The sequence below is a fragment of the Protomyctophum parallelum genome (assembly GCF_964188405.1).
Source record: "Protomyctophum parallelum genome assembly, chromosome: 2".
In the NCBI taxonomy this organism is placed as follows: domain Eukaryota; kingdom Metazoa; phylum Chordata; class Actinopteri; order Myctophiformes; family Myctophidae; genus Protomyctophum; species Protomyctophum parallelum.
This window is the reverse complement of record NC_139699.1, coordinates 25,297,690-25,323,768: the sequence shown is the minus strand read 5'-3', so window position 1 is coordinate 25,323,768 and position 26,079 is coordinate 25,297,690. Positions and strand designations below refer to the sequence as shown.

The following is a 26,079-nucleotide window of genomic DNA, read 5'->3' as shown; positions in this document are numbered from 1 at the left end:
TCTGAATTCTTGTGATAGCCGCCCTGCACCCACATGATCTTAAAAACAGAAGGAAACACTTATTTGCAAATACTATTTGACCTTGTTCTGGTGTCCACAATGCCAAGAGATCTTAACATGCAGTATGCTATAGAGCTATGGTATTACCTAATCATTCACTGACAAGCAAATACCTTTCTGCATTGATGATATACTAAATCTTATTGCATTGTAAGATGGACTTTAACTCTTCAAACCTTTTGTGTATTTTCAGGGCACTGTGGACCCGACACCTGCCTTTGCACTTCCTAATAATCCCTGGTGAACTAGGAATTAAACCTTATTCTACTGAGGCTCTGGATGACCACCTCATCTAAATGGCTAAAATGTAGAGGTGTGGAGGCAGTAGAGGTACAATACAGTAATAGTATATACAGTAGAAGTACTATAATAGAGGTGTATATTCATACAATTGCAAGTTCTATCATTTGCACTGAATCAGCATCATCTGCTACAAAGGTGGTATGTGGTGCTCAAAACACAATAAAAACGATAAAAAATTTATGGAACATAATATATTGCTGTTGGTCTTCATTAAAATCTATTATCTGATAGTTTTGACAGTGAGTCATGTTTAAATCTGTAACTCTGAGTGCTTTCCATGTTTATGGTTTGCCCACAGAAACGCGGGACAGGTTTAAAAACACACTGGGAGATACGGTGACGGGAGGGGAAGCCATTAAATGGAATTGTGGACTTATTGAGTGCCTGACACAGACTCAACAAACTTACAAGAAGAGCCTGCTTAGCAAATGGCAGGTCAGAGCAATATGCAAGAAACGCAAGTATGCCACCCACATTTCAAAGGAAACTTAATATCTTGACTGATTTAGAAAACAGTGATTTAGTCATTTGGCTATGAAGTAGTAAGTGATTATAAAGCTAAATTAATGTGGATGTTTGCATTCTATAAAGTGGCACATGTGCTTTTGTTGCGTAGCATGATATCTTGCAGAGACTAGCTTCCTTTAGGAACACAAGAGGGTGGTAGGGGGAGGCGTTGAGGTCAGGAAACATTAAACCCATGGACGAGATAAGTCAAATCACATCAAGGAAAAGAGTTAACCCCGTAAACAGAATGCTTTCCCCGCTGTTAATGTCAAATTAGAGGATGTCATAGTAGTATGGCTTTGAGGTGCGGTGCAGAGGTGTTGTTGAGTGAAAGCTGTAAAGCAAAAAGGGTTTTGGAGTTGGATGCAGTTCAGTGCTGCATGCCATGACCTTGTACCTCATCAGATGATAGATACTGATAGCTAAAAGAAGCCTGAAAAGAACAAGAAACATTTAGAGACAAAAGTAAAAAGAATAACGAAAAATGAAGAAAGATAGAAAAGACTGGAAGTGAAACAGAGAAACAAACTTGAGAATTTAACTCTCCGATCAGCCCATATTGGAATGTTATGCTGCATGTTTTGTCATGTGCAATATTTAACTATTCACATTAATACAACCCCAAGAAAAGCGTACAGTGTCAATAAAGTAAATGTGTATGCACAATTAAAATAATAATCCATTGACGGGCAGACCGCTTCATATTTAAGAAGAAAGAAAAATATATAAGCAAATAAATAAATAATTTTTACAAAATTAATAAAGAAAAGTACATGTATTAAATGAATAAAATATGATATACTGTAAAAATAAAAGAGACAAAATACCTGGGGGGGGAATCAACCAGGTGCTCAGTGGAGGAACAAAAGTTAAAAAAGGTACATTTGGTGCTTTGGATCAACGGAACTATAAAATAAAAAAGATGGGCAATCCGAGCACTACAAAAAGGTTAAAAAAAGGAGAAGGCGGGTGTAAAATCAGGATACTTTATTAAAGTTTAGACTATATACCTGATGGTAATGGCTATATGGTAATTAAGGCTCTGTTCCATTTAGTGTGCAGTGGTTCTCAAACCTTTTCATTTCAAGGACCGTGGCGGTCCTTGAAATTAAAAGTTGGAAACCAAATGGACACTTAGGGCCAGGGTCCATTTGGTTCCATGTGTACAGCTCTCAGAGTTACACTCCCGTACAGGGTCATTTGGAACCCACTCAAGGACACTTTGAGACACACAGGTGTAAACGAGTGGATTCAGCGGGCCAACACACACAATAGCAGCACCCTGACTCTGTTTGACCAGAATGGAACAGAGCCTTCATTAGTATCATTGGTAACACCTGTGAAGGAAGTAGGGAAGGTGCCCAAGTTCTTTCCAAAATGGCGTGTGTGCATATAGCCCATTGGAATGAAACAGACCGGTGGTAAGGCCCTTACCAGTAGCGACATAAGGAACTTGTGCAGGTAGGTGATCTGGATGCAGCCCAGCCGCAGGGTCACTTTGCCGTCCACCTTGGAGGTGTCAGAGTAGCCGTCTCCCTCCGTGGCGTTGGGGTACAGAGACAGCTTGAAGCTGAACACCTCTTCTCCCACGATGGACACTGCCTGCAGGTGGGACAGTTTCAAATTAACTATAAAAGGCAGAAGAAAAACGATTACAGGAGCGCTACTTTATACCTCAATCCACAAGCGGTCATGAAGGGAAGCGATGTTCAAGAGAGAGAGGAAAAATATGCTAGAAAGGCATATTTTTATATTATATCTAGGTCCAGGCACTCAAGGTGAATTTGTAGTGTAGTATTTTATGGGCTACAACCACCTACACTGGCTGTCAGACTGTTGTTTGACAGCTATCATTTCTAGTTATTAGTATGATACTAACAGATCATTTCTGATCTAAAGCTAAAGTTTAGACTTTAGAGCAATACTTTTGCTGTAACTTTATATCACAAATCATGTGGTCAATGTAACTTTATACTGTACCTTTTTGTGGATGGTCCTGGGGTCGATATCTGTGACCACGATATCTCGGAGTCTGGCGAATACCTCTGTTTCTTTGGCCTGAACCAGGACAGACGCATCAATACCTGTGAACACAAACATGCATTTCTTCTAGGCCTCCATCGTTACTTTTAAAAGGGACCAGGCTAAAAAAGAATAATTAACAGAAACGCAATTGTTGCAGAATTGGAAAAGATATAATGCACATGAGAATGTATTTGTTCTAAATCACTTCCATCATCAAACGGTCTCCAGATAAATTAACGATATATATTTGACATTTGAGTGAGAAACAAAGTGGAACCTTGCCTTGGACTATGATGTCGGCGATGCTGCGTCGATCATCACAGACCTCCACATGGAAACGGCCCAGCATGGCAAACAGTTTGAAGTTAAATATGTTGACATCTCGCGAGCCTTTCGATACTGCCAAGGGATACAGAATCACAGTAAAATAAACACAGAGCTGGGACAATAAAACTATTAACTATTACTATTGTTTTACTGTCTGTACTGTAATACTATTAAGAATGACATATAGATCAGAAAGTATATTAAATATTATTGTTAAAGAAGACTAAGGCGCAAGACAAAGAGTATAAAAATGGACACTTAGTCAATTTTAGTTAAATTAACACTCAGGTAACAATAGTAATCATATAGATATTAAAGTACAGATACATTCATTCACGTATAGTGTAGTTGTCTATATCCCTCACAGCCATGGCAATATGGAGTTATGTTTACCCGTCTTGCCATGTCCAGCTTTTTCCACTGGCTTCTTGACCTCTCGGTCTTTGGAGGTGGTGAGGTCCTGTGGCAGTACAGTGTTCAGATAGTTGATGGTGGACAGCAAGGCCTTGGTATGGAGGAGGAAGTTCAGGGAGGAAAACTCCACCTGAGTACAACAGAGAGCAATAGTTATAAAGCTAAATACAGCTGTGATCTTTTTCTGACCATTTAGTCCTTTCTACAGCATCTCTCTCTTTCCCTTATAACACAACATACAGGTAGTACTGTACATAGTTTATGTAATCGGAGCTCTACAGCCTTGTTAACTTGGTTATAAAAAAAAGAATCACACTCTTATGAAGTGAGGGGCGCCCATTGTATTTATATTGGACACATGACGTCTTACGTCTTCATTTAGTGCCCTAAACAAACATTGAAGTCCATAGACATAGACAATCGATTTACTGGGAACACCAGGAAAAGAAAATCCCCCATCTTTTTTCATTTTCTCCCCATTGCCAATTCCCCTATAAACCCCATGGTTTAGTCTGGAGAGGGTGTTGTAGAAACTATGGCTGCACAATATATCGAACATTTATCGTTATCCAATATATGCTCAATATACATTACAAAAGACTGCTTAAACTGCAATAAATTGTATATTTTCGGGCCATGTGTTACTTACATATTTGGCCAATCACTGTTCAGGTTTTTATTCATTTCAACAATCCAGGTATCAAGTATGTTTTCTCTTAGAGTAAAATAAACTATTTTAAGGGGAGTAGTGAGAAACTATTGCTAGGCTGGTGGTGGTATATTCATTGTCAATAGCAGGTGTAGCCAGGTGCAACGTTTTCACTAAAACTATGTTGGAATGGAATTATACAGAAATCTATGTATTTCTTCTTATTTTTGTGTGGTTTCTATGTTAGCAGAAAACCAAAGCAGAAAGATTTAAAAACTGTGTACTGTACATACGGTACATACTTCAATATCTGTTTACTTATAGTCACCAATGTTATCACATATTGCAATAATATCATGCAGTCCTGGTAGACACCACCTATCTCTTCCGATACACAGTCAACAGCCAGGAGTTTCCCCGGGAGAGGATAATGCATGCAGAGGAACACACTATCCCTCTCAGTTCCACTTCTTACTGAGCAGGCATCTCCATTAACCAGTAGGTGTCACAATTTCACTTCTTACTGAGCAGGCATCTCCATTAACCAGTAGGTGTCACTATTCCAGGGATGCAGATCAATCTGAATCCCCTGCCGGCTTCCCACTACACCCGTGCACAACACGGGCACTTGACCCTTTGTCAAGACTCGCCCGTGGTTGTGCCCCTATTCGCACACATTGGTTGCCGTTTCTTGGATGGACAAAAACCCTTTCTGGTGTCTGGTGTCAGTAAAAAGGAACATCTCAGGTGCAGCATTAGGGACGGGGCATATCGTGTATTAGCAAATTTAACATAAACAATGCGGAACCAGGGAGGAACAAGGGCAGAACTAACGTTGCGTCACCAGACTTTCCTACAATTTACAATTTAGGCATTTAGCAGACGCTCTTAATCCAGAGCGACTTACAATAATCAAGAACAAAAGCATGGGAATACATCACAAAAGCATTTATCATAAAACATGCGTAAGCTAAGAAAGTAACAGTGGAATATCTATATTATGAGACTGTATATAAACTATATATATATACTACTATGCTATACATATGTACTATGGCGTGCTATGACTATATACAATGCAATTATAGTGCCGTCTACATAACATGCTATAAGTCTGTATCAGATGCTATCTAAGTCTACAGAAATGCTATCTAAGGGGGTAGGGTAAGTGCTATGGGCCATGATGGAGTCTAAAAAGGTGGGTTTTCAGACTACGGCGGAAGATTGGGAGTGATGCTGCAGTTCTGACTGCAATGGGAAGTGCATTCCACAGTTTTGGAGCCAGAAGGGAGAAGAGTTTGGGACGTGTGGAGCGTTGTCCCGGCGTTTTTAGTGAGGGTACTTCCAGCTTCCCTGCGTTGGCTGATCTGAGTGCGCGGGAGGGTTTATAGGGTTCAATCATACTTGCAAGATATGGGGGAGCCATACCTTTGGTTGCCAGCATCAGAGTTTTGTATTCTGTGCGGGCAGCGACCGGGAGCCAGTGGAGGGAGCAGAGCAGGGGGGAGACATGTGAGAATTTTGGCTGGTTGAAGACCAAGCGAGCTGCGGCATTTTGGATCAGCTGGAGAGGCTTAAGTGCACATGCTGGTAGGCCAGTAAGGAGGGAGTTACAATAGTCGAGTTTTGACAAGACTGTTGTCTGGATTAGGAGCTGGGCTGATTCCTGGGTGAGGAACGGTCTAATTCGTCGTATATTATAGAGTGTGAACCTACAGGATCGAGTGACAGCTGTGATGTGAGCTTTAAACGAGAGCTGACTGTCCAGGACAACACCGAGGTTCCTGGCTGTTTGGACAGACGTTATCAGGGCGTTGTCTACGGAGATAGTTAGCTAGTTAGATAGTTAGCTAATCGCCCGTGTGAACCGGTCTAGGCGTGGTTTAGACTGGATGATGAAAAAAGAAAAAACCTCAGCGTCGCTTTGTATTGGTCCCCCCCCTCCATAGAATTATGGTCCTCCCTTGTCTCACCAGTCGCTACGAGTTGGAATAAAATATGGATGTACCAAATTAACTATTCCAAGAAGTACTTGAAAATTGACGGATTCATATGCCACATCAAGGCTTTTAATGGGTAGACCTTAAAATTATGATGCAGGGAATTATTTTGGGTTATTTTTATTCCAGTTCCAGCCTGATGACTACAAACCAGATTAAAATATGACGTAAAGATATCACCCGCTCCCGACCGGATCATAAACCCGAAATGGTATGCCTCCCAGGCTAGGGCAGAACAAGGCAGAAAGAAGGCACCATACAGGAGTAAAAGCCCATGCAGTCTCCAAAGCTACATCCCTTACTCACCTTAAGTGTTTGTTCAGTGTTGTCAAACATGGTCAGGAAGCTGGGGCCATTAGGGTCAGCCTGTGGAGAACATAATGGCAAACATAGAACCAAATGCAAAAAAAAAAGCATTGTTGAATAAAACCGTATTTTTTTCGACCCATGTTTCTGTGTTTTGCATTACGGACGGGAACCCCTTTTGGGGTAGTTGTTGCTATGTACAGTACAGTACATGGCAACATTTTTTTTTTGTAATTTTTAGAATGGGCCTCAGTCCTAAACTAAGGGTTAAGCTAAACTATGCGTGTTTAGTGTTGGTGTGATGATAAAGCTTCCAGGCAGAATATAATAAGGGATGTGAAGAGATTTTCTTTGTTGTGGATGTTGAAAAATACATTATTCGATACCTCCATGTAAACAGTGATGGAGAGACTTACTTTGACATATTCCACCTTCAGCAGGTCAGAGCCCTGTTTGTCTGATGAGCTGATCAGGTGGAGAGGCTGCTTCCGCTCATCTGGTGTACAAACACATGTCCACATTCAAAGTTCATACACTTGCCAACTACAGTAAACATGATATAATATATCATGTGATATGATATTATCAACTATGCAAAAAGTGCATGTGTGAATTTGCCATGCACAGCCACCATGTGTCTGTTTTTGTGCATTTGTTGTGCTTTATAAAATGGATCTTGTTTATTGCAGGGGACTTTCCATTTTAAATAATAGAGGGTATGCACATGCTTAAAGTGAATGGCACATCAAGTGGCAAATCGAGTGGCAAAGCAACATGCAAAGTGAGTTTAACATTGTTTAATGCAATCAGATAGGACTTTTCTGTTTGGATGGATGGGTTGTCAAGGCCAGAAAGTAGTTTTTTGCCACTAAGTAGGCATTCCTGCATAGCTTCCGGGTTTGATGAGGATGTCACGCTCATACCCTCTATTCCAACATGTACCGCCACATGCATCAAACATTCAGAGACATGCCATTTCAAATGTATCTATAAAAACAAAGGCCAATTAATTCATTGTAGATTAGAAACCTGTGCCATATTTGCATGGCCTCAGATAACTCCATAATAGGCAAAGCAGCACACAGCAAAGTTCTTTGCCATCTCCAATTATCTTCATTGATTCGAGTGTCTCATAGAGGGCTTCAAATGATTAATGATTTAGATTATTTTTGCTTGTGCACAAATAGAAGAGGATGACAAATAGCCTGTACATTCCTGTACTGTGTGGGGGTGGTACTGTATTATGGGTGAATTGACAGATGCATCTGTATTTGTGCATCCATGTACACAGTTAGGGCTGTCACAAATCCATTACACATTGAAGTTGACGATTAATTGTCACAAATAATTGCTTTTAACGATGTAATTGTGTTTTTGGCATTGGAACATTCATATGAATATCAATTACATTTACGTTTGCCTTATGTTAGGCTTCGTAACGAAAAAGGTGCACAGGGCAATTATGAGAAATTACTGAAATATACCAAAAACTACCAGCATTGTCATACATTTTACACTTTAAAATAAGCGTTGTAAGCTTGTAGATCTGCCATTTCTGCTTATATTTATGAACATCTTTCAATATGGAAATGAAATGATTATGAGAAAATAATTGCAATTATCTCAAATAATTTTGATTAGACGATTATTGGATAATTGTGACAACCCTATACACAGTATGCAACTATGCATGCATTAGGAGGGCATACTGTGTGTGTGTGTGTGTGTGTGTGTGTGTGTGTGTTCCTACCACAGTAGTCCAGGCCTACTCGGCGGAGGTAGGAGGTGATGGTGAGGTCATAGGTCCTCATCTTGCCCTGGGCCCCCAGCTGAGACACATTGAGGGCCAGCACAGTGTTCTCCTGGTCAGCCTGCCTTGTGAGCTCCAACAAGACCTATGTGCACACACACACACACGCGCGCAGTCGCGCACACACGCACGCACGCAGATATAGAACATTAAGTGCTAAATCACCGTCTCACTACCTCTTCTGTACAATTTACAATTGAGGCATTTAGCAGAGGCTCTTAATCAAGAGGTGACCACCGAAAACTACAACATGAAATCATGACATGACACCACGGTGGTAAGCGCTACACTGCTCATCCAAACACATCTCTCTGTTTTTACTAACCACTGCGGTGGTCACCTTATCACCTAAAACTGGAGTATGAATAGGCATTTACAGCAAGCAAGGTCTGCATCTATATGACATCATATCTGAGATACACTAAGACATCCTGACACAAGTTCAATGAACTTCTCTCTTGAGCTCGGTAGACCGTGTTCGGTTGACACTTTTCTGTTTGTTTACTGAGGATAAGATAAGGAGATAATAAACATACCTGTTTGATTTCAAACTGAAACTGAACATCGGTGAGCTCTTCTATGGCTGACTGCTGACCGTCCAGAGACTGATCCCCAGCGTCCTCGTCAGAATCTGTACAAGACAAGATCCAGTTGGAGTAGTTCTGTGATCAAGAGTCAGTCCTACTTAACGCCTGGGTCAGTCTTTCATATTTCCTTAATTACTGTGTAATTCCAGTTTGTCACGTCATACTGTATTCAAGTAAAGGTGTTATGGATCTGTGCAGACTGTTGAATTACCATACAGTAGTTTAGTTTGTAGAGAGAACCCAGCTGACCTGAGTGGGGTGCTGTTATGTTGCTTATGTTGCAGTATCATAACAGTACAATGGCTTCCAGTAGATTAATTCACAAATGGAATACATTAAAAATGGACAATCCTTAATCTCCATATTTAGTTATATATATATATTTTTTAGCTTTTTCGTAAATAAATGCCCTACTTTGTCATACTACATAGCCTACAATGTCACACAAAAGTAGGAAAAAGCTTGTAGATCGCCTCTTCCTGAACAGTAACAGGTTTTGGGAGAGTTTTCCACCGGACACCTGACCAGATGCATAAATCCCCTAGTCGTTACAGCCAGGATGCAGATTATAGCAGCGATAAAGGAAAGAAAGGGGTAACAACATGATGAGTACATAACTTTAGTGGTATAGTAAATGGGAATCAGAAATAATTACAACTACTGACATATACGTACAGTACCATTAAACCTAGATTGTGGAAAATGCACATTTGTGCAGCTACAGCACAGTGGAAGTTCATAACTTTTATTAAGATGCCAATGCCAGTACAAAACTGTCAGTGAAAAGCAGCTGGTGTAATGTCATTGCTAACCTGTTTCAATTGCGTTGATTAAGGCAGGGGGAAGACTGAGAGCTCTAGGCCTGGTGTCAGCCAGAGACAGCACCTACAGTAGGAAGACAGGAACAAAGAGTTGGTTTTTGGGTTTCTCCCCCTTTTTTGGGGGTGGAGGGTGAGCCTACCTTCTGGGTGGGGGTGGAGGGTGAGCCTACCTTCTGGGTGGGGGTGGAGGGTGAGCCTACCTTCTGGGTTGGGGTGGAGGGCGTGGATCCCATGTTGGGCAGGGGGATGCTGTTGATGAGCTGGAGCACGCCGTGGATTTTCTGATCAGAGATCCTCACATGGAGCAATGGCAGATCTCCGGACACCTTAAACCTTAAAAATCACACCCGTGTGAAGTGAGGGGCGCTCTTATCCTCATACATCATCATACATCATCTCATTCCGGCCAATCACAGTTTGCGTCCTCACCTTCGTCTTCAATGTTTGTGTTTACACAATGTTTGTGCTTACACAGACACTCAAAGCTGGCCATTCATTGTCAATGGCATTCAATGTTTGTGTTAACACAAAGCTACCCCTGCTATTATTATGAAATGCTCAGAATAGGGAACAGAAGGGTTCATTCAAGTGGTTCAAAATACAACCAAACAAATGAATGAAACCAAACCAACCTGGCCATCCTGGAGTCTTTATCCACCATGCACTTGGCCAGCTGAACAGTGAAGTCCATGGGCTGGAGAATATGCTGCATGGAGGATCCATGCAGACGTGCAGTCTTCCATGCCTCTCCTAAACAACAACACAAACATGTTCAATCACTACAGTCACAGAGGCAACTTTTCTTTTTGCTTCCACTCAGTAAATTGTAACTTCGACTTTAAGATAGGGTAATTCGTTTTTGGTTAAAACAAAACTTTTTAAAATTTTGTTTCCTGTTTAAAGGTTAATTCACTATATTCTGTTAGTAAATATTGCCATAGATAGTGTTTGTTCAGTAACAGAGGTCTCCCTGTCTCTCCAGCTCTTTGATATAGATAGTGTTTGTTCAGTAACAGAGGTCTCCCTGTCTCTGCAGCTCTTTGATATAGATAGTGTTTGTTCAGTAACAGAGGTCTCCCTGTCTCTCCAGCTCTTTGATATAGTGTTTGTTCAGTAACAGAGGTCTCTCTGTCTCTGCAGCTCTTTGATATAGATAGTGTTTGTTCACTAACAGTCTCTTCAGCTCTTTGATATAGTGTTTGTTCAGTAACAGAGGTCTCCCTGTCTCTGCAGCTCTTTGATATAGATAGTGTTTGTTCAGTAACAGAGGTCTCCCTGTCTCTGCAGCTCTTTGATATAGATAGTGTTTGTTCAGTAACAGAGGTCTCCCTGTCTCTGCAGCTCTTTGATATAGATAGTGTTTGTTCAGTAACAGAGGTCTCCCTGTCTCTCCAGCTCTTTGATATAGTGTTTGTTCAGTAACAGAGGTCTCTCTGTCTCTGCAGCTCTTTGATATAGATAGTGTTTGTTCACTAACAGTCTCTTCAGCTCTTTGATATAGTGTTTGTTCAGTAACAGAGGTCTCCCGGTCTCTGCAGCTCTTTGATATAGATAGTGTTTGTTCAGTAACAGAGGTCTCCCTGTCTCTGCAGCTCTTTGATATAGATAGTGTTTGTTCAGTAACAGAGGTCTCCCTGTCTCTGCAGCTCTTTGATATAGATAGTGTTTGTTCAGTAACAGAGGTCTCCCTGTCTCTGCAGCTCTTTGATATAGATAGTGTTTGTTCAGTAACAGAGGTCTCTCTGTCTCTGCAGCTCTTTGATATATATATATATAGTGTTTGTTCAGTAACAGAAGTCTCTCTGTCTCTCCAGCTCATAGATATAGATAGAGTGTTTGTTCAGTAACAGAGGTCTCCCTGTCTCTGCAGCTCTTGGATATATATATATATATATATATATATATATATATATATATATATATATAGTGTTTGTTCAGTAACAGAGGTCTTCCAGCTCTTTGATAAACAGAACATTTCAGGTAGGTGACAAGATTTCAGCCAATCAGGAGAGAGTAGCTATTTATCAGCTTATTTTTGTAGTGTTCCAGTTCAAACGTTGTCTCCTCTTTTCTTTTAACACTTATTTTAACCAAAGACACTTAACCTACCTTTTATGTAATAATCATCATACAAGATTTCTTGTAGGGGATGAATAAATAAACTGTACATCGACATGAATGCCAAATGAAGGTTTTGTGTGTGTGTGTGTGTGTGTGTGTGCGTGCGTGCATGTGTGTGTACCTTGCTTGCTAAAGAGGAGCTGCACACTACAGAGTTTCAGGGAGTATCTCTCATAGGCGCGGTCCATGATCTCCTCCAGGGCGTTGAAGCTGGCTGCCGCTGGCATGTGGCTGCCCTGATCCACGCTGTTCAGCTGAACCACACACACACACACACACGCTCTTTTTTTTTTTTTTTTAAGATATTTTTTTGCGGCTTACGCCTTTTATTGTTTTTTTGAAGGGACAGACAGTAGGCTGACAGGAAACGGGAGAGAGATGGGGGAAGACATGCAGTAAAGGCCGTGTCGGGCTCGGGAGTCGAACCCGCGGCACACTGCGACTGGATTACCAGTCGGGTGCCCAGACGGTTACGCCACCGCCTGGGCCCACACACACGCTCTTAAAATGACCAATATGGCAAAATCTTCTTTATCATAAAATATTTGGTCAGATGTTTTTATAGGCAAAGCCTGGCTCTCATGATTCAAAATGTTTAAAACAACAGACACTAGCACTCCAGAGCAAAACGGAGGAAAAGGCTTTATTAACAAGTGTAATGCTTAATTGGGTCGTCCACTCACAGTTAACAGTCTTTGTATTGAGTTTGTGCTTGAAATGTACTGTAATTCTGCAAACTGTTAATAAATATTTCAATATTTCAATCAATCAAAACATAAGGCAACTGCCAACATGTTTTGACCTCGGAAGGTCTGCATCAGGCAAAAAAAAAGAAAAAAGAAAGAAGAAGAGATGAAGAACTTCCGAGGTCAAAACATGTTAAGTTGCCTTATATTCATCAATTGTCCAGACTGTCGTTTTTTCCTCATGTTTAATCCTGTTTGATCTGTGAGCAGCACTGATACTTTTAACCACTTTAAACCATTTTTCCCATCTCCTATGAGCACCTGGTTGTTCTGTTTTCTCTGGCATTCATTTTATGTGTGGGATGTTTTTTCACCCTTGAATATTGTACGTACTGTAGGTTGAATGTCTGAAAATCTGTCAAATGGTTTGACTGTAATGATGAATAATGCGGAATTGAAGAACTACTAACAAACCTGTAAGCTACCGAAGTCTACAATGAGGAGGTCTGACTGGGCATCATAGAATCCAGACTTTGGCACCAGCAGGTAGGAAGGCTTCAGGTTTATCCTCAGATCCAGGATCTTTCTGGTCTCAATGACATGAGAGAGACCTGGAAAAGACAGCACAACATCATCTTACAATTGTTAATGTAAAACAATAAACACACAAACAAACAATATTTCTGTCTGTCTGTCTGTCTGGCTATCTATCGCTCACATATATAAACTGTCAGCCACCTGTAGCCGTTTTCTCCTTGATCTCTTCCAGTTTGGAGAGAGTGGCTGAGGTCAGCATTTCCAAGTCCACACCCTTCCCCGTCTTGAAGAAGTCTGCCACACTATTCACTGTCAGCTGGAAAAAGGGCAGACAGAAACATTTACTGCACTGTTCTATTGAGGATATTGAACATCTTGGAGGCAGACTTACAGATGCCAAGAACACCTACTGTATTGCACAACTCTCTGTAGGTGACATACTAGTGTACAGTATAGGTTTGACCAGGATCATTGTGGTGGGTATATTCTCCTTTGCCTAATGTGATATTCCTGGGGCATATTTTTGGGGCAAGCAAAATAAAGTACCTCTGTGACTGTAGTGGTTCAAATGTTTGTGTTGTTGTTTAATGGAAGACTGCATGCTTGCATGGATCCTCCATCCAGCATATAGCAAACTTTAGGTGACAATCTTAGCCAATCACAATAGAATATGAAACATCGGTCAGATCCGTCTTGATCACACAACTATAGACATAATGTGTACCGATTTGTGTTATGTCCTACACAATCTGTAGGAGTAATATTGAAACATTGGTTTTGCTAAATCCGGCCTCCTCGTGGTGCTATAACAGGACAGGATGTGAACAATGATGAACATGTTATGTATTATCCGTACAGCATCGTAGATGATCTCGACGGGCAGGGAGTTGATGTGGAGCAGCTGGTCTGCCGCGCTGTCCTCTGGGTTCAGCTCAAACCGGACGCTCAGCAGAGACGAGGACGAGTCTCCCACCGAGGCGATGAGCGAAGGAACCACACCCTGCTGCTTCAAGCCGGTCACGTACCAGTGCTGCAGTTCCACATTAACCCTGGGGAGTGTGCAGACAGTGAAAGAGAGAGCATTGACACATAGGAGGAAGAGAGAGGTACATGTGGTCTTACAGTAGTCTGATAGAATCATTTAATAAGCTGCAGTATATTATCTGTGTTTAAAAGGGATGCATGAGAGGATGTTCCGTCCCATACTGTATCATGTATCAAGTAGACACGTGATATACGGATACAGTATCTGATACTGTAGAACAGGGGTTCTCAACGTTTTTGGCTGGGGACCCCCGGAAATGCTTTGGCCATGTCTCGCCACATGCGGCCCCCACCTTCACTTAATGCCCACCAGCTAATATCGGAATACTGATTTATTATTGATTTCAGCTGTTACAATTGCAAACATGCATCCATCTTCAACTGCTTGAAACACTTCTATAGTAGTAGCTTAATGTTGTCTGTTTTATGTCTCTAGCAACTAGAGAAGAAAAGGGCCTTACTTAATAGCTTGGGCCCCGGGTCTCTGGGATATTGTGGTGCTCAGGTCAATCATCTGAACCTTGAGGATCTCTGGAACGTTGGGCTCCTCCCGAACTGTGACCGACGTCCTGTACAGCTTGAAGGTAATGATCACCGCCACGTACTGCAACCAGAGCAGGCATTCATAAAGGTTCTCATCTAATGTGATGGCATGTTAATGTGCCGGTCGGCTGTGTATGTGTGCGTGTGTGCATGTGTATGCACGTGCATGCGTTTGTGTGGATATACATTTTCAGGCAGACAGGTGCACACAGGAGGAGTCATTATCATTATTGGGATTGTGGGTCCCAGATAGACACTGCCAGGTAGACTGATAAGACAGTCAAGCACATGCAGGCTGACACATGTAATGCTCACCTCCTATGGGGGCATTTATAAAAGGGAAGCCTGATAGGCTAGGGGCATCGGCCAATACTAGGGGGATTGTGAGGTGCAGTTTGCACAAATTACTTTTCCAGTACAGGGAAGCATTATTTGGAGATACTATATACTGACACAAGAGTGTACAACCTTCACATATTTTAATGTCTTGAATACCTTCCTGGATTCCCTCCCCGAACACAGGCCAATTGTGTTCGTATAGAGAAAGACGCTCAACAAAGCCAGATGCACCACGGTGGATACGAACCCACAACCTCTGTGGTGGTGGGCAGGGACTTTTTACCACTGTGCCAGCCGAGCGTGCCTCTTGTAATGTTGCATGTTTTATGTGTGGGGATTACGGATGGAAATTTTCATTCATTAAGACACGTTGTCCTGTCCACAAAAACAAATAAATACAATATAGACAGGCACAGACAGAGCTGGGAGGCACGGAAAAAAGGGACCGTCTGACAAACAGGAAAACAAAGAAGGTCACATGCACACAGACAGACAGACAGACAGACAGACAGACAGAGAGGCAGACAGTCAGTTCTAAAGTACCTGCTTCGGTAAAGTCAGATTATGCGAGCTGCCGCTGTATCCAATAGCAGTATAGAGTTTCTGCTTTTCGTCTGTAGTCATCAGCTCATCCAAGCCAGTACCTAAACACAGAGGACACATATGGAGCAAAAATACCTCCAATTAAAATATTTTAAGCAAACTTTGAAAATGTCGCCTACGGTAAAGTCACAATTAAGTGTCGGTACAGTAGCTAAATCCAAGGGACATCTGTAAGGTCACACCGTCACAGGGACATTATTTATGGAAAGGCGTTGGCTTTCCATCATTTCTGTATGGAGAAACTTACAGAAGTCTAAAAAACATTTCAGCAATACTGTGAAAATGTTTTTTCTAGCTTTTCTGTTAGTGACACAATGGTGTCACTCGTCGGAAAAGGCAGATCTATAAGCTCACAATGTTTTGTATCAGGTTGTGAACTTAAGTAGATCTGCACCGTCTTGCAAGGAGTATAAATCAGGCTTAACAATCTACAGTAAGACCTGGAACACATCTGGGTCACCTTAGCTTTTAACCACTTTAACCATTATTTAAAAAAAAATAGCAGATCTACAGGCTTGTAGTGTGGCACTAACACATTTCTTTGCTTCTGGGGGATCCCTGGAACAACATATTTTCAGATGGTTGTTGGCGGGCAAATGCATATAATTATTGGGGTCCTTGACATGAATTAATTCAGAGTGAACTGAGGCGGTGGCGGGAGACGCACTCTCAGTCTCTGCTTCTTTGGATTCCTCCTGCTCCTCCTTCTTGGCCCTCCGGCCAAAGAGACTGCCAAAGAATCCTCCTCCTCCTGCCTGCTTCTGGCCTGCTGCGGCCTTCTTCCCAACAAGCTTCTGGCCAGAACGAATCACCTGACGGAATGACAGAGGAGAGAGAGAGAGGGCGGAGGAGAGAGGGATAAATAATGAGGAGCGACGGAGAAAGGAGGAAAACCAAGACGAAGAGAGTCAAGGAGGAAAGCGGAACATAGCAAGAGGAAACGGGGAACGGAGAAGGGACGACGAGGATAGAATGGGAAGTGTGAAAAATAGAAAGGGGAAGATGCAGGTCAAAAACAGGAGCAAGTGACAGACCAAAAGGACGCAATGTGCAAAACGTTACAGTACTGCATACCAGTAAGACGCCCGGGGGGCGAGAAGCAAGTGATGTCACGAGACCTGAGCACCATATAAAGGGGGGATTTTGAGTGGTACACTGACTGATGGGAAATGCATGATTCCATAGTTAACTGTGACCTTTGCGGCAACCACAGTGGTTATCAAGGGACTGTCACAAGTTGGCTGGCATCGTCATCATGTCACGCATCTAGTGAACCATTATAAGTAAGAATCCGAAGAGGTTTAGGGAGCTATCAGCATTAGCTATGCTCCTCACAAGAGACTCCATTGCCTTCCGGACGAGACAGGATATTTGGCCTTACAACCCAAATGTCCTCAGTGATATCTGGCTTTACGAACCGGATATCGTTAGGTTAGAAATGTCTGCATCCCGGTGGATCGGACACCACTGCAGCGGGCTCTAACTTGCCTGGGGTGACCAGGGGACATCGTGATGTCACGATGACCTGGGGGCTTGCCTGGGGTGTGTGACGGGAATCATGACAGCGTGACGGGAATTGTGGGATATGTGACAAAAACGCAATATATCATACACACAGTCTTGTTAATACAGTACAAGAGCAAGGTTACAGTACATGCTATTGTCATATAGATTAACAAATCCAGAGCATTACCTCCATTTGGGCCTGCTGTCGGGCTAAAGTGATGTTGAACACATCTAGGATTTTCTCTAGATCCTAGCATAAACAAAACACAAACACACAATTTGTTTTAGTGTTTACAGATTTAGAAATGGACAAATCAACACACACACACACACACACACACACACACCCCTTCTTTGGCACTGGCGGCAATATAAGAATCAGACCGGTCAAAGTGAGTGGTGCTGTACAGTACAGTACAGTACAGTACAGTACAGTACAGTACAGTACTCCTCCCTGGCCTCTGTGTATATGTGTGTGTGTGTGTGTGTGTGTGTGTCTGTGTGTGTGTGTGTGTGTGTGTGTGTGTGTGTGTGTGTGTGTGTGTGTGTGTGTGTGTGTGTGTGTGTGTGTGTGTGTGTGTGTGTGTGTGCACTCTACTGGCCACTTTAGGTGTTGCAGCACGGACACGTAAGTACACATACATACATACACCAGGGTTCCCCAATTAATTTTCCTCAAGGGCCATATTTTGACTAGGGTACCAGGCTGGGGGCAGAGTCCGCACTTTATTTTTTATTTTTCCAGGGGCCACAAGGGGGCTCTCCGCGGGCAACCCTGCTGTACACGTACGTACACAACTACACATACATACATACTGTATACACACATAGCTCCACATAAGAGTGGCGCTAGCACCACTCAAAAACCCAGAGAACACTTTTAGTACCGTCACCTGTATCTGTTGGTCTGACTCTGGGTTGACTTTGCCCTGGGTAAGGAGTTTGTTCTTGAAGGCGGTCTTGTATGCCTTCAGGGTCTCCCGGTGCTGTTTGATGCTGCGCCAACACCACATCTGGTTACAGCGTCGAATATGAACTTCCAAGACACTATTTATGCCATACCTCCACCTGAAAGAAAAACAGACAACAACAAAATAGATTTGACACGTCAGGGTACTGACACGGTTGTCAACTATGGTCCTTGGTGGCCTGCATTACAGCTGGTTTTCTATCCAACCAGGACCTCTAGTACTTCTGGTTTTCTATCCAACCAGGACCTCTAGTACTTCTGGTTTTCTATCCAACCAGGACCTCTAGTACTTCTGGTTTTCTATCCAACCAGGACCTCTAGTACTTCTGGTTTTCTATCCAACCAGGACCTCTAGTACTTCTGGTTTTCTATCCAACCAGGACCTCTAGTACTTCTGGTTTTCTATCCAACCAGGACCTCTAGTACTTCTGGTTTTCTATCCAACCAGGACCTCTAGTACTTCTGGTTTTCTATCCAACCAGGACCTCTAGTACTTCTGGTTTTCTATCCAACCAGGACCTCTAGTACTTCTGGTTTTCTATCCAACCAGGTCCTCTAGTACTTCTGGTTTTCTATCCAACCAGGACCTCTAGTACTTCTGGTTTTCTATCCAACCAGGACCTCTAGTACTTCTGGTTTTCTATCCAACCAGGACCTCTAGTACTTCTGGTTTTCTATCCAACCAGGTCCTCTAGTACTTCTGGTTTTCTATCCAACCAGGTCCTCTAGTACTTCTGGTTTTCTATCCAACCAGGACCTCTAGTACTTCTGGTTTTCTATCCAACCAGGTCCTCTAGTACTTCTGGTTTTCTATCCAACCAGGACCTCTAGTACTTCTGGTTTTCTATCCAACCAGGACCTCTAGTACTTCTGGTTTTCTATCCAACAGGTCCTCTAGTACTTCTGGTTTTCTATCCAACCAGGACCTCTAGTACTTCTGGTTTTCTATCCAACCAGGACCTCTAGTACTTCTGGTTTTCTATCCAACCAGGACCTCTAGTACTTCTGGTTTTCTATCCTACCAGGACCTCTAGATCTACCAGCTAACTACTTACTAGGAAGTGAATTGCATTGACCTCTAACTACTAGCTGACAGTAACAATATCATAACCTTTTTTTAATAATTTCTAATCCCACGATTTTGCAACCCATTTTTTCACCCAGTGTCAATTATCGAATGTAATCCTGGGCGCTACACTTCCTCTGCCAACCTGGGGGGGCAGCGGACTGAACTCATGCTTCCTTCTATGCATGAGAACAATATCATAACCATGGTATGATGTTTGTTGGACTAACCAGGACTTGGTGTTTCCATGGACGAGGACATCGGGTCGAAACTTCCTGTATGGTCCATTCTTCACCATACAGTCAATAGACTCCAGGAGGTCAACCATACTCAGGTACTGGTACATGCACGCACACACGTACACAGACACACACACACACACACACACACACGCACGCACGCACGCACGCACACACGTACACAGACACACACACACACACACACACACACACACACAGTAAGACAGAAATGAGCATGATCGTGTAAACGCACTGTATTTATGTTATATTGGCTTTTATGCATCGGGTGTACAGTATACAGTACATTTGTGATGTTAGTAAATCACCTGATATTGCATCATTGTTTTGATTGTTACGGGCACGGAAGCACCTGATTTGATTGTTACGGGTAAGGAAGCTGCCAGTCAAGGTCAATAATGAAATAATTGGAAATTCCCTGTGTTAGATTACTGTTGGACATTGTACTGAGGACATTGATAATAAAAGCTCATTGCAGGTGTATTCTTCTGCAGGCATACCCAGAGCGCTGCCGTATGTTGTTTGAACTGCACCATTCTGGCCAACATCCAGGAACATTATAAATGACTGCCGGGTCCTACAGCTCTAATTTGCTCTCCCAAGGCATCAAATATGTATTAATGATATTTAGATAGTACCAAGTACTATCACCATTCTTAAATCTTCTAGTAGCAATGTTGGGAAATGCACTAATTGTGTGTGTGTGTGCGTGCGTGCGTGCGTGCGTGCGTGCGTGCGTGCGTGTAAAACTTACCTGTGGCTTGGTCATCTCTATAGCAATATTCTGGACTTCGAGGTGCAGGGTGGCTTTAGGAAACTTCAGGTCAATCTCATCACTGGGGTTGATGCGCATCTTAGCCGAGGCAAAGATGGGTTTGAAGACTGTCAGTAGAAATGGGATAAAAGTCAAAAGGTCAAATCATCACTTTCATGCATAGGAGATGCATTTGAAAAATGCACACGCAACAGAGATGTATTTTCACTCTGACATGCTGCTACGCCTGTACCATGTATCATTCACATCAGTACTGTATGTGTGACAATACATAGTCATACAGCTCAAATTGCCTGCTCATGAATTACCTTTTTTAATTAAATATATGATGATTTTCTTAAGTTGCGTTTCTAAAATGGTAATGGTATGTTTACACACAACTATGTCGCTGCCGGGTGGAAACCCGGAAATGGGAAACCGAACATGTGTTAAATGGATCCAATGAAGTTATTACTTAGTCACAAGTTCTTAACACCTCAACCTTGCATCTAGCCTGGCTCCAGCCCTGAATCGCCCATTAAGAAAATATATTCTGGCGATTCCGGTCTGGAGTCTCTCCCTATGACCGCGTCAGTCTTAGCCTCGGTCCCAGGCTTACTTATCTGCGAAAAGAAAAGCCTGGTCACAACGTAAGGCAGAGAAGCTATCGGCGGATGTATCCTCCGGAACATCCGTCAAATGTATTTCCCCCGGATACGATATTTTCCCGACCAATCACAACAATTATTTCATTCGCGGAGAATGTAAACTGATTTGTAAAGCATCAACGTCATCACGTTCCTTGGGCAATACTTCCGCTAAAATCCTGCAACTTCCACTGATAGTCTTTTCAGCGTAGGTCTTGCCCAGGGTGCGTCAGTCTCGATCGAAAATCCGATCTTGGCAGCTGATTGACCATCAATCTGGCTATTAAATCGACGTATGATAAATAGTTTAGTTACAGACATGAGAGGTTTTATAAACATCATCATCCGACATATTTTACCGCTCTTGTTTACATACTAGTAGCGCTCGTTGGCTGTGTTTGTTTGGTTAGCAAACGGGTTAGCCATAGCCACATGATTGACAACAACGTCATCTGCTTTCCTACTATTCTGATTGGTTGGGGGGAGGGCTTTCAGTCTGAATAATGAAGTGAAACGTGTCAGGCTACCTTGCATCCCTATTTTTCAATAATTGCAGATAGTAGCAGATATAAATAGTAGATTGACTATTTCCACTACTTTTGTGCCATAGTCGAGAAGTAAGGTTCTTATTAAGAGTTAAATACATTATTTTGAGAGGTTTCACTTTCACGTGAGGTCGTGATCTGGTTTATGAGGGGTCATGGAGATTCAACAGTACATAATCTACATACGCATGTGGATTGGTGTGTCACCATTCACCGCACGTGTAGTTATATACACGTGCGGTGAGTGGTGACACATGAGTGAGTGGTGACACAGTGTGTGTGTGTGACTGTGTGTGACTGTGTGTGTGTGTGTGTGTGTGTGTGTGTGTGTGTGTGTGTGTGTGTGTGTGTGAATGACCATGTGAGTGTCTACTCTACATTAACATGTGTCGGGTAAAGATAAAAGTGAAGATGAAAGCTATCATCATCATCAACCGCCACACACACACACACACACACACACACACACACACACACACACACGAAGACAAGCCACATTCAAAGGCCCCAGTCCTTTTCACATTGTAATAGCCACTGATTCAAAGGAGTGATGCTCACTGTACTGATAGTCCTTCAGCTCATGGTCCTTGGTGCTGATGCCTGCTTTCAGTTTGTCCTGGAGGGGAAACATGAAGAGAAAACTAATGAGATTCTAATATGGAGAAGGTATTGTGGTTAAAGAGACTCTTGGGATCTAACCTCAATTCCATTCAGTTCAATTTACACAAGTTTACAATGAGAGGTTTCACGTGGGGTCATGATAGTGTGATACAAACAAGAACAAAAAAAAAGCAGTACCGTCCATACAAAGTGGACAATGCCAGACATTTAAAGAGGAGATATATTGAGATTAATAGGCTTTATGCACATTGCACGATTTTGGAAATAATGGAGTGTGGAGAAGAGGAGAGCCTATTGTAATTCCAACATTACGGAAGGCCATTCAAGACCTCACGTGTTAACTGATTGCATGTTATCATTACAATAATCATTATGACTTCTCCCTGTGTAGAAAAGAAGAGTCCGCACACAGCTCTGCTCCACAGTGTTTAGTTTAGTTAAAACAAACACTGGTATTTTACGTACAGATTCACAACGTTTCGACCATTGTTGGCCTTCATGAGGAGACAAAATCACACCTCCCTTATATGGTCGTAGGTCACGGCATGTGACCACAGAGAAAATAGGGCAGGAAATTACTATAAACACTATTCTGTGAAATTAATAATTATTATTATAGTTTATCAAGCATTAATAGTCATCATGATAGTCCCTTTTCACCATAGCTGTAGCTGCCTAGAAGAGTAGGTTGGGAGGAAGAGCTCTCCATCCAGCTGTGAGAGATTGAATTTGTCACGTCATTCCCACGTCACCAAACCTCAGGATGTTACAGCTGACTGAACACAGGCAAACACCACTGGCCTGATCTGGTTTAGTGTAACGACCGCACACAAATAAAACACAACAAACACGCATGAACGTCCGTGCGGACACGCGCAACCATGAAAAGAATACGTGCACGCACACGTCGCCTGGGGCATCGTCTACTGTGTGACTGTGACCTTTTTATTTTTCATTTGCACCAGGAGTTTCACCAGGAGGGTGTAAACACACAGTATGAGGAACACTATTCTGCTTCCTGGTGAGCAGGAGCCCCGACAAAACTGTAGGAGTCACTAATAGTAGTAGTAGTCTCGCATAGACACACTGGCTGGCAATGATAAGATAAGATAAGTGCTCTAAACAAAAATCCCATAGACTTGGCTGCCATATGACGTAACCTTCAAAAGCCATGTATACCCCTCAAAGATCACACCCCACTGAAGTGTGGGGTTCCTTGTCTCAGTCTTAAACATTACCATGCAAAAGTGCTCTAAACAAACAATAAAAGTCCATAGACTTGGCTGCCATATGACATCATGTTAAAAGTGATCTAAAGAAAATCCTTTGTGAGAATGCAGATTCGGTGGCTCTTCCGGCTCATGTGCGAACCATGTACTGTACTGTATCCCCTTGCCATGATGTCAGTGATTTGAATCCAAACCTGTGATGTACGTCACCCCCTTTCTCTGTCTCATACATTCTGTGTCTTTGAAGCATGACTCATTTTTGAAAGCAGGATAACATAGAACTGGAAAAGGCTGATCTGGGATTTAAGACGTTATCTGATAACGTTGACAGGAAACAAATGTAATTCTTTCTGCGCCATCTACGAACATATTCGGATGCTTTGATTCTGCCCTGCATTAAAATGCAGGGCAGAATCAAAGCTGTCAAAGAACCTGTGATCTTGCCTTCTTTTATTCAAAACAAAACAAGGTGTTTATTTGGTACAGAGTACCAAATATATGCAGTGCGTCATATAATATTTAACCAAAGGTCAGTGTCTTGCAGCACCATGAGTAAGTTGATTACACTGTTAACTCTAAAGATGGTTGAGCCTAACCGTTGTTTCCAATGTACCTTCCAATGTTGACATGTGACAAGGTGATCCATATTTACTTAAACTCTTCTACTCTGACATTTAGCCACATAAACAAGAGCTGGGTAGCGTGTTCCCACGGCGTGTCCCTGCATAGTAAACACATCATCCACATCCACACCAGTGCCAGACAGATGACAAGAAGCAATGGATGGAGTAATGGTAACCGCTTTATAGGGAGGTCTTTCCCAAACAAAGCATTGCAATATAATTAAAATAGTGCGGTCGGTAATTAAAGGGACACTTCACCCCTTTTGCAACCAGATCTTATTTTAATGGTGTTTGGGAGACAAGAAACACTTTCCTGGGGCTTTTATGTGGGTAATTTGTGTTTTTAGATATTTTAGTGTTTCCAAGTGTCCATGACACTGGACTCACTTACTTCCTGGACTACATGTTGTCTCAGTAAGACAGCCCTCCCCCTATCCACAAGGAGGAGCAGTGCACCAAAGCATTATGGGAATTGTAGTCCAGGAAGGAGGTGAGCCCAGTGTCCACTAAAATATCTAAAAACACAAATAACCCACATAAAACCCCCCAGGAAACTGTTTCTTGTCTCCCAACCATCATTAAATTAAGATCTGCTTGCAAAAGGGGTGAAGTCAAGTGCCCTGTTAATATACACAGTAGGGCTGTCACCATTACACATTTAAGTTGACGATTAATTCACAATCACACAAATAATTGCATGTGATTGACCATTAAATTGTGTTTTTGGCATTGGAAATTAGAATATTTAATATGAATACAAATTACATTTCTGTTTGGCTTTTAGGCTGCGTAATGCAGACATGACAAATAACTGAAATATACCAAGAAATTATTGGCATTTTTTATCAAGTTTATAGCTGATCTGCTATTTCAGCTATTCTAATATATGAACATCTTTCAACATGGAAACGATTGACAAACTTAATTATTTGAGATGAGACCATTCACTCAATGTTTACACCCATGACTATGTACTGTACATTCATAATACTGCCAGTGTCAGGATTATGGTCGACCTAATGTTAATTTAAACACTGAATTATTTCACCTTGCACACCTTGTCAGCTTTCTCTTGTCGTCGTCGTCGTCCCCTCCCCCCTTTAGAATGAAAGGCTTTCATACTGTACATGTATGACCAATCTTTGTTTTCCCACAGTTCTCATTTCCTCCGTGGTTCTTCCAGTTTTAATATTTGCAAAACCAACCTATCCATGATGTCACATCATGGACAGTAGGACTGTCACCATGAAGGCCACATGCTGGGAGCAGGCGGAATACTGTGGTCACTGAGCCAGATGAGGATACTGTGTTGCTTCAACCACACTTCCTTTGACACGCTGACGTCAATGCGTTGTCGTTACCAAAGCAACTGATTTCACAACTTTGTATCTCAATTACAAAATAATATGCACAGATTGATATGACATAGGACATCACATGTCCTATTTTTATTGAAACCCATTCAAGCCTGCAATAACGAAACTGCTGGTCCTGGGGTTACAGATTTTTCTGTTGACGATCCCAACCCAGTCCTAAATGCAACTTGGAAAAATCTCTGACTGGCATATGTGATAAAAGCTACCCAGCCCAACCCATAACTGACCAATTAGTGCATCAAACACATGATAATCGCGAAGCCGCTCGTAAAGTAGCTCGATAAACATTTGGAGAGCCGAGTTGTCCTTCCACTCTAACCTTTTATTTCCTCTCTTTCCTCTGTATGTTATTCTGAATATATATTTTTTTGTTTATTTGAGTGTGCGTTCTCGTGTAAAGGGTCAATAAAAAATTTGAACGCAACGGGACTTTGCTGTTTTATCTGGAGACCATCTCCGTCTGAAAGAGGCCTTACTGCACTCGTACAGTGCGTTTGGAAAGATTCAATGTATGTCGATGGTACCGGCTACACCAGATAGCGCATGCTGTAAAAATAGGATCGGTTCAATTTTTTTACGTGCATATGCGCGCCCCACGCGCACATATATTGTCTCCCAAATGGAGACAGTGGAGCAACACGCATTATTTTCGCAGACTGTGCATATGTCACACACACTCTGTGTAGCTCAGCTGTAATCTTTTAGAACTTAAAATATGATTCAGGCGATTATACAGTATTAGAAAGATAACTCACCACAATCTCTTCCCAAGAGCCTCGATAAAAGATGGAGCTGTTGACATT

General features: G+C 42.2%; 1 protein-coding gene across 5 annotated transcripts in view; it reads right to left on the bottom strand.

Moving 5' to 3' along the window:
- The window catches only part of vps13c (vacuolar protein sorting 13 homolog C), a 94,720-nt gene that overhangs the window by 48,781 nt on the left and 19,860 nt on the right, over positions 1 to 26,079 (bottom strand). For 3 of the 5 annotated variants that reach the window (XM_083760100.1, XM_083760101.1, XM_083760104.1), the window contains 25 exons: positions 26,032 to 26,079; positions 21,986 to 22,043; positions 20,236 to 20,363; positions 19,455 to 19,561; positions 18,082 to 18,256; positions 17,376 to 17,438; positions 16,350 to 16,494; positions 15,623 to 15,723; positions 14,659 to 14,801; positions 14,010 to 14,202; positions 13,355 to 13,469; positions 13,091 to 13,227; positions 12,052 to 12,184; positions 10,442 to 10,559; positions 10,010 to 10,142; positions 9,801 to 9,873; positions 8,938 to 9,032; positions 8,342 to 8,486; positions 7,008 to 7,087; positions 6,592 to 6,651; positions 3,616 to 3,766; positions 3,178 to 3,294; positions 2,851 to 2,954; positions 2,305 to 2,472; positions 1,268 to 1,303 (listed from right to left, as the gene is read on the bottom strand). The exon at positions 26,032 to 26,079 is cut by the window's right edge and continues 33 nt beyond it. In XM_083760100.1, coding sequence (XP_083616226.1) covers positions 1,268 to 1,303; positions 2,305 to 2,472; positions 2,851 to 2,954; positions 3,178 to 3,294; positions 3,616 to 3,766; positions 6,592 to 6,651; positions 7,008 to 7,087; positions 8,342 to 8,486; positions 8,938 to 9,032; positions 9,801 to 9,873; positions 10,010 to 10,142; positions 10,442 to 10,559; positions 12,052 to 12,184; positions 13,091 to 13,227; positions 13,355 to 13,469; positions 14,010 to 14,202; positions 14,659 to 14,801; positions 15,623 to 15,723; positions 16,350 to 16,494; positions 17,376 to 17,438; positions 18,082 to 18,256; positions 19,455 to 19,561; positions 20,236 to 20,363; positions 21,986 to 22,043; positions 26,032 to 26,079 — 2,826 coding nt within the window. The remainder of the gene's footprint in view (positions 1 to 1,267; positions 1,304 to 2,304; positions 2,473 to 2,850; positions 2,955 to 3,177; positions 3,295 to 3,615; positions 3,767 to 6,591; positions 6,652 to 7,007; positions 7,088 to 8,341; positions 8,487 to 8,937; positions 9,033 to 9,800; positions 9,874 to 10,009; positions 10,143 to 10,441; positions 10,560 to 12,051; positions 12,185 to 13,090; positions 13,228 to 13,354; positions 13,470 to 14,009; positions 14,203 to 14,658; positions 14,802 to 15,622; positions 15,724 to 16,349; positions 16,495 to 17,375; positions 17,439 to 18,081; positions 18,257 to 19,454; positions 19,562 to 20,235; positions 20,364 to 21,985; positions 22,044 to 26,031) is intronic. The other 2 variants (XM_083760102.1, XM_083760103.1) reach the window with 1 other exon arrangement.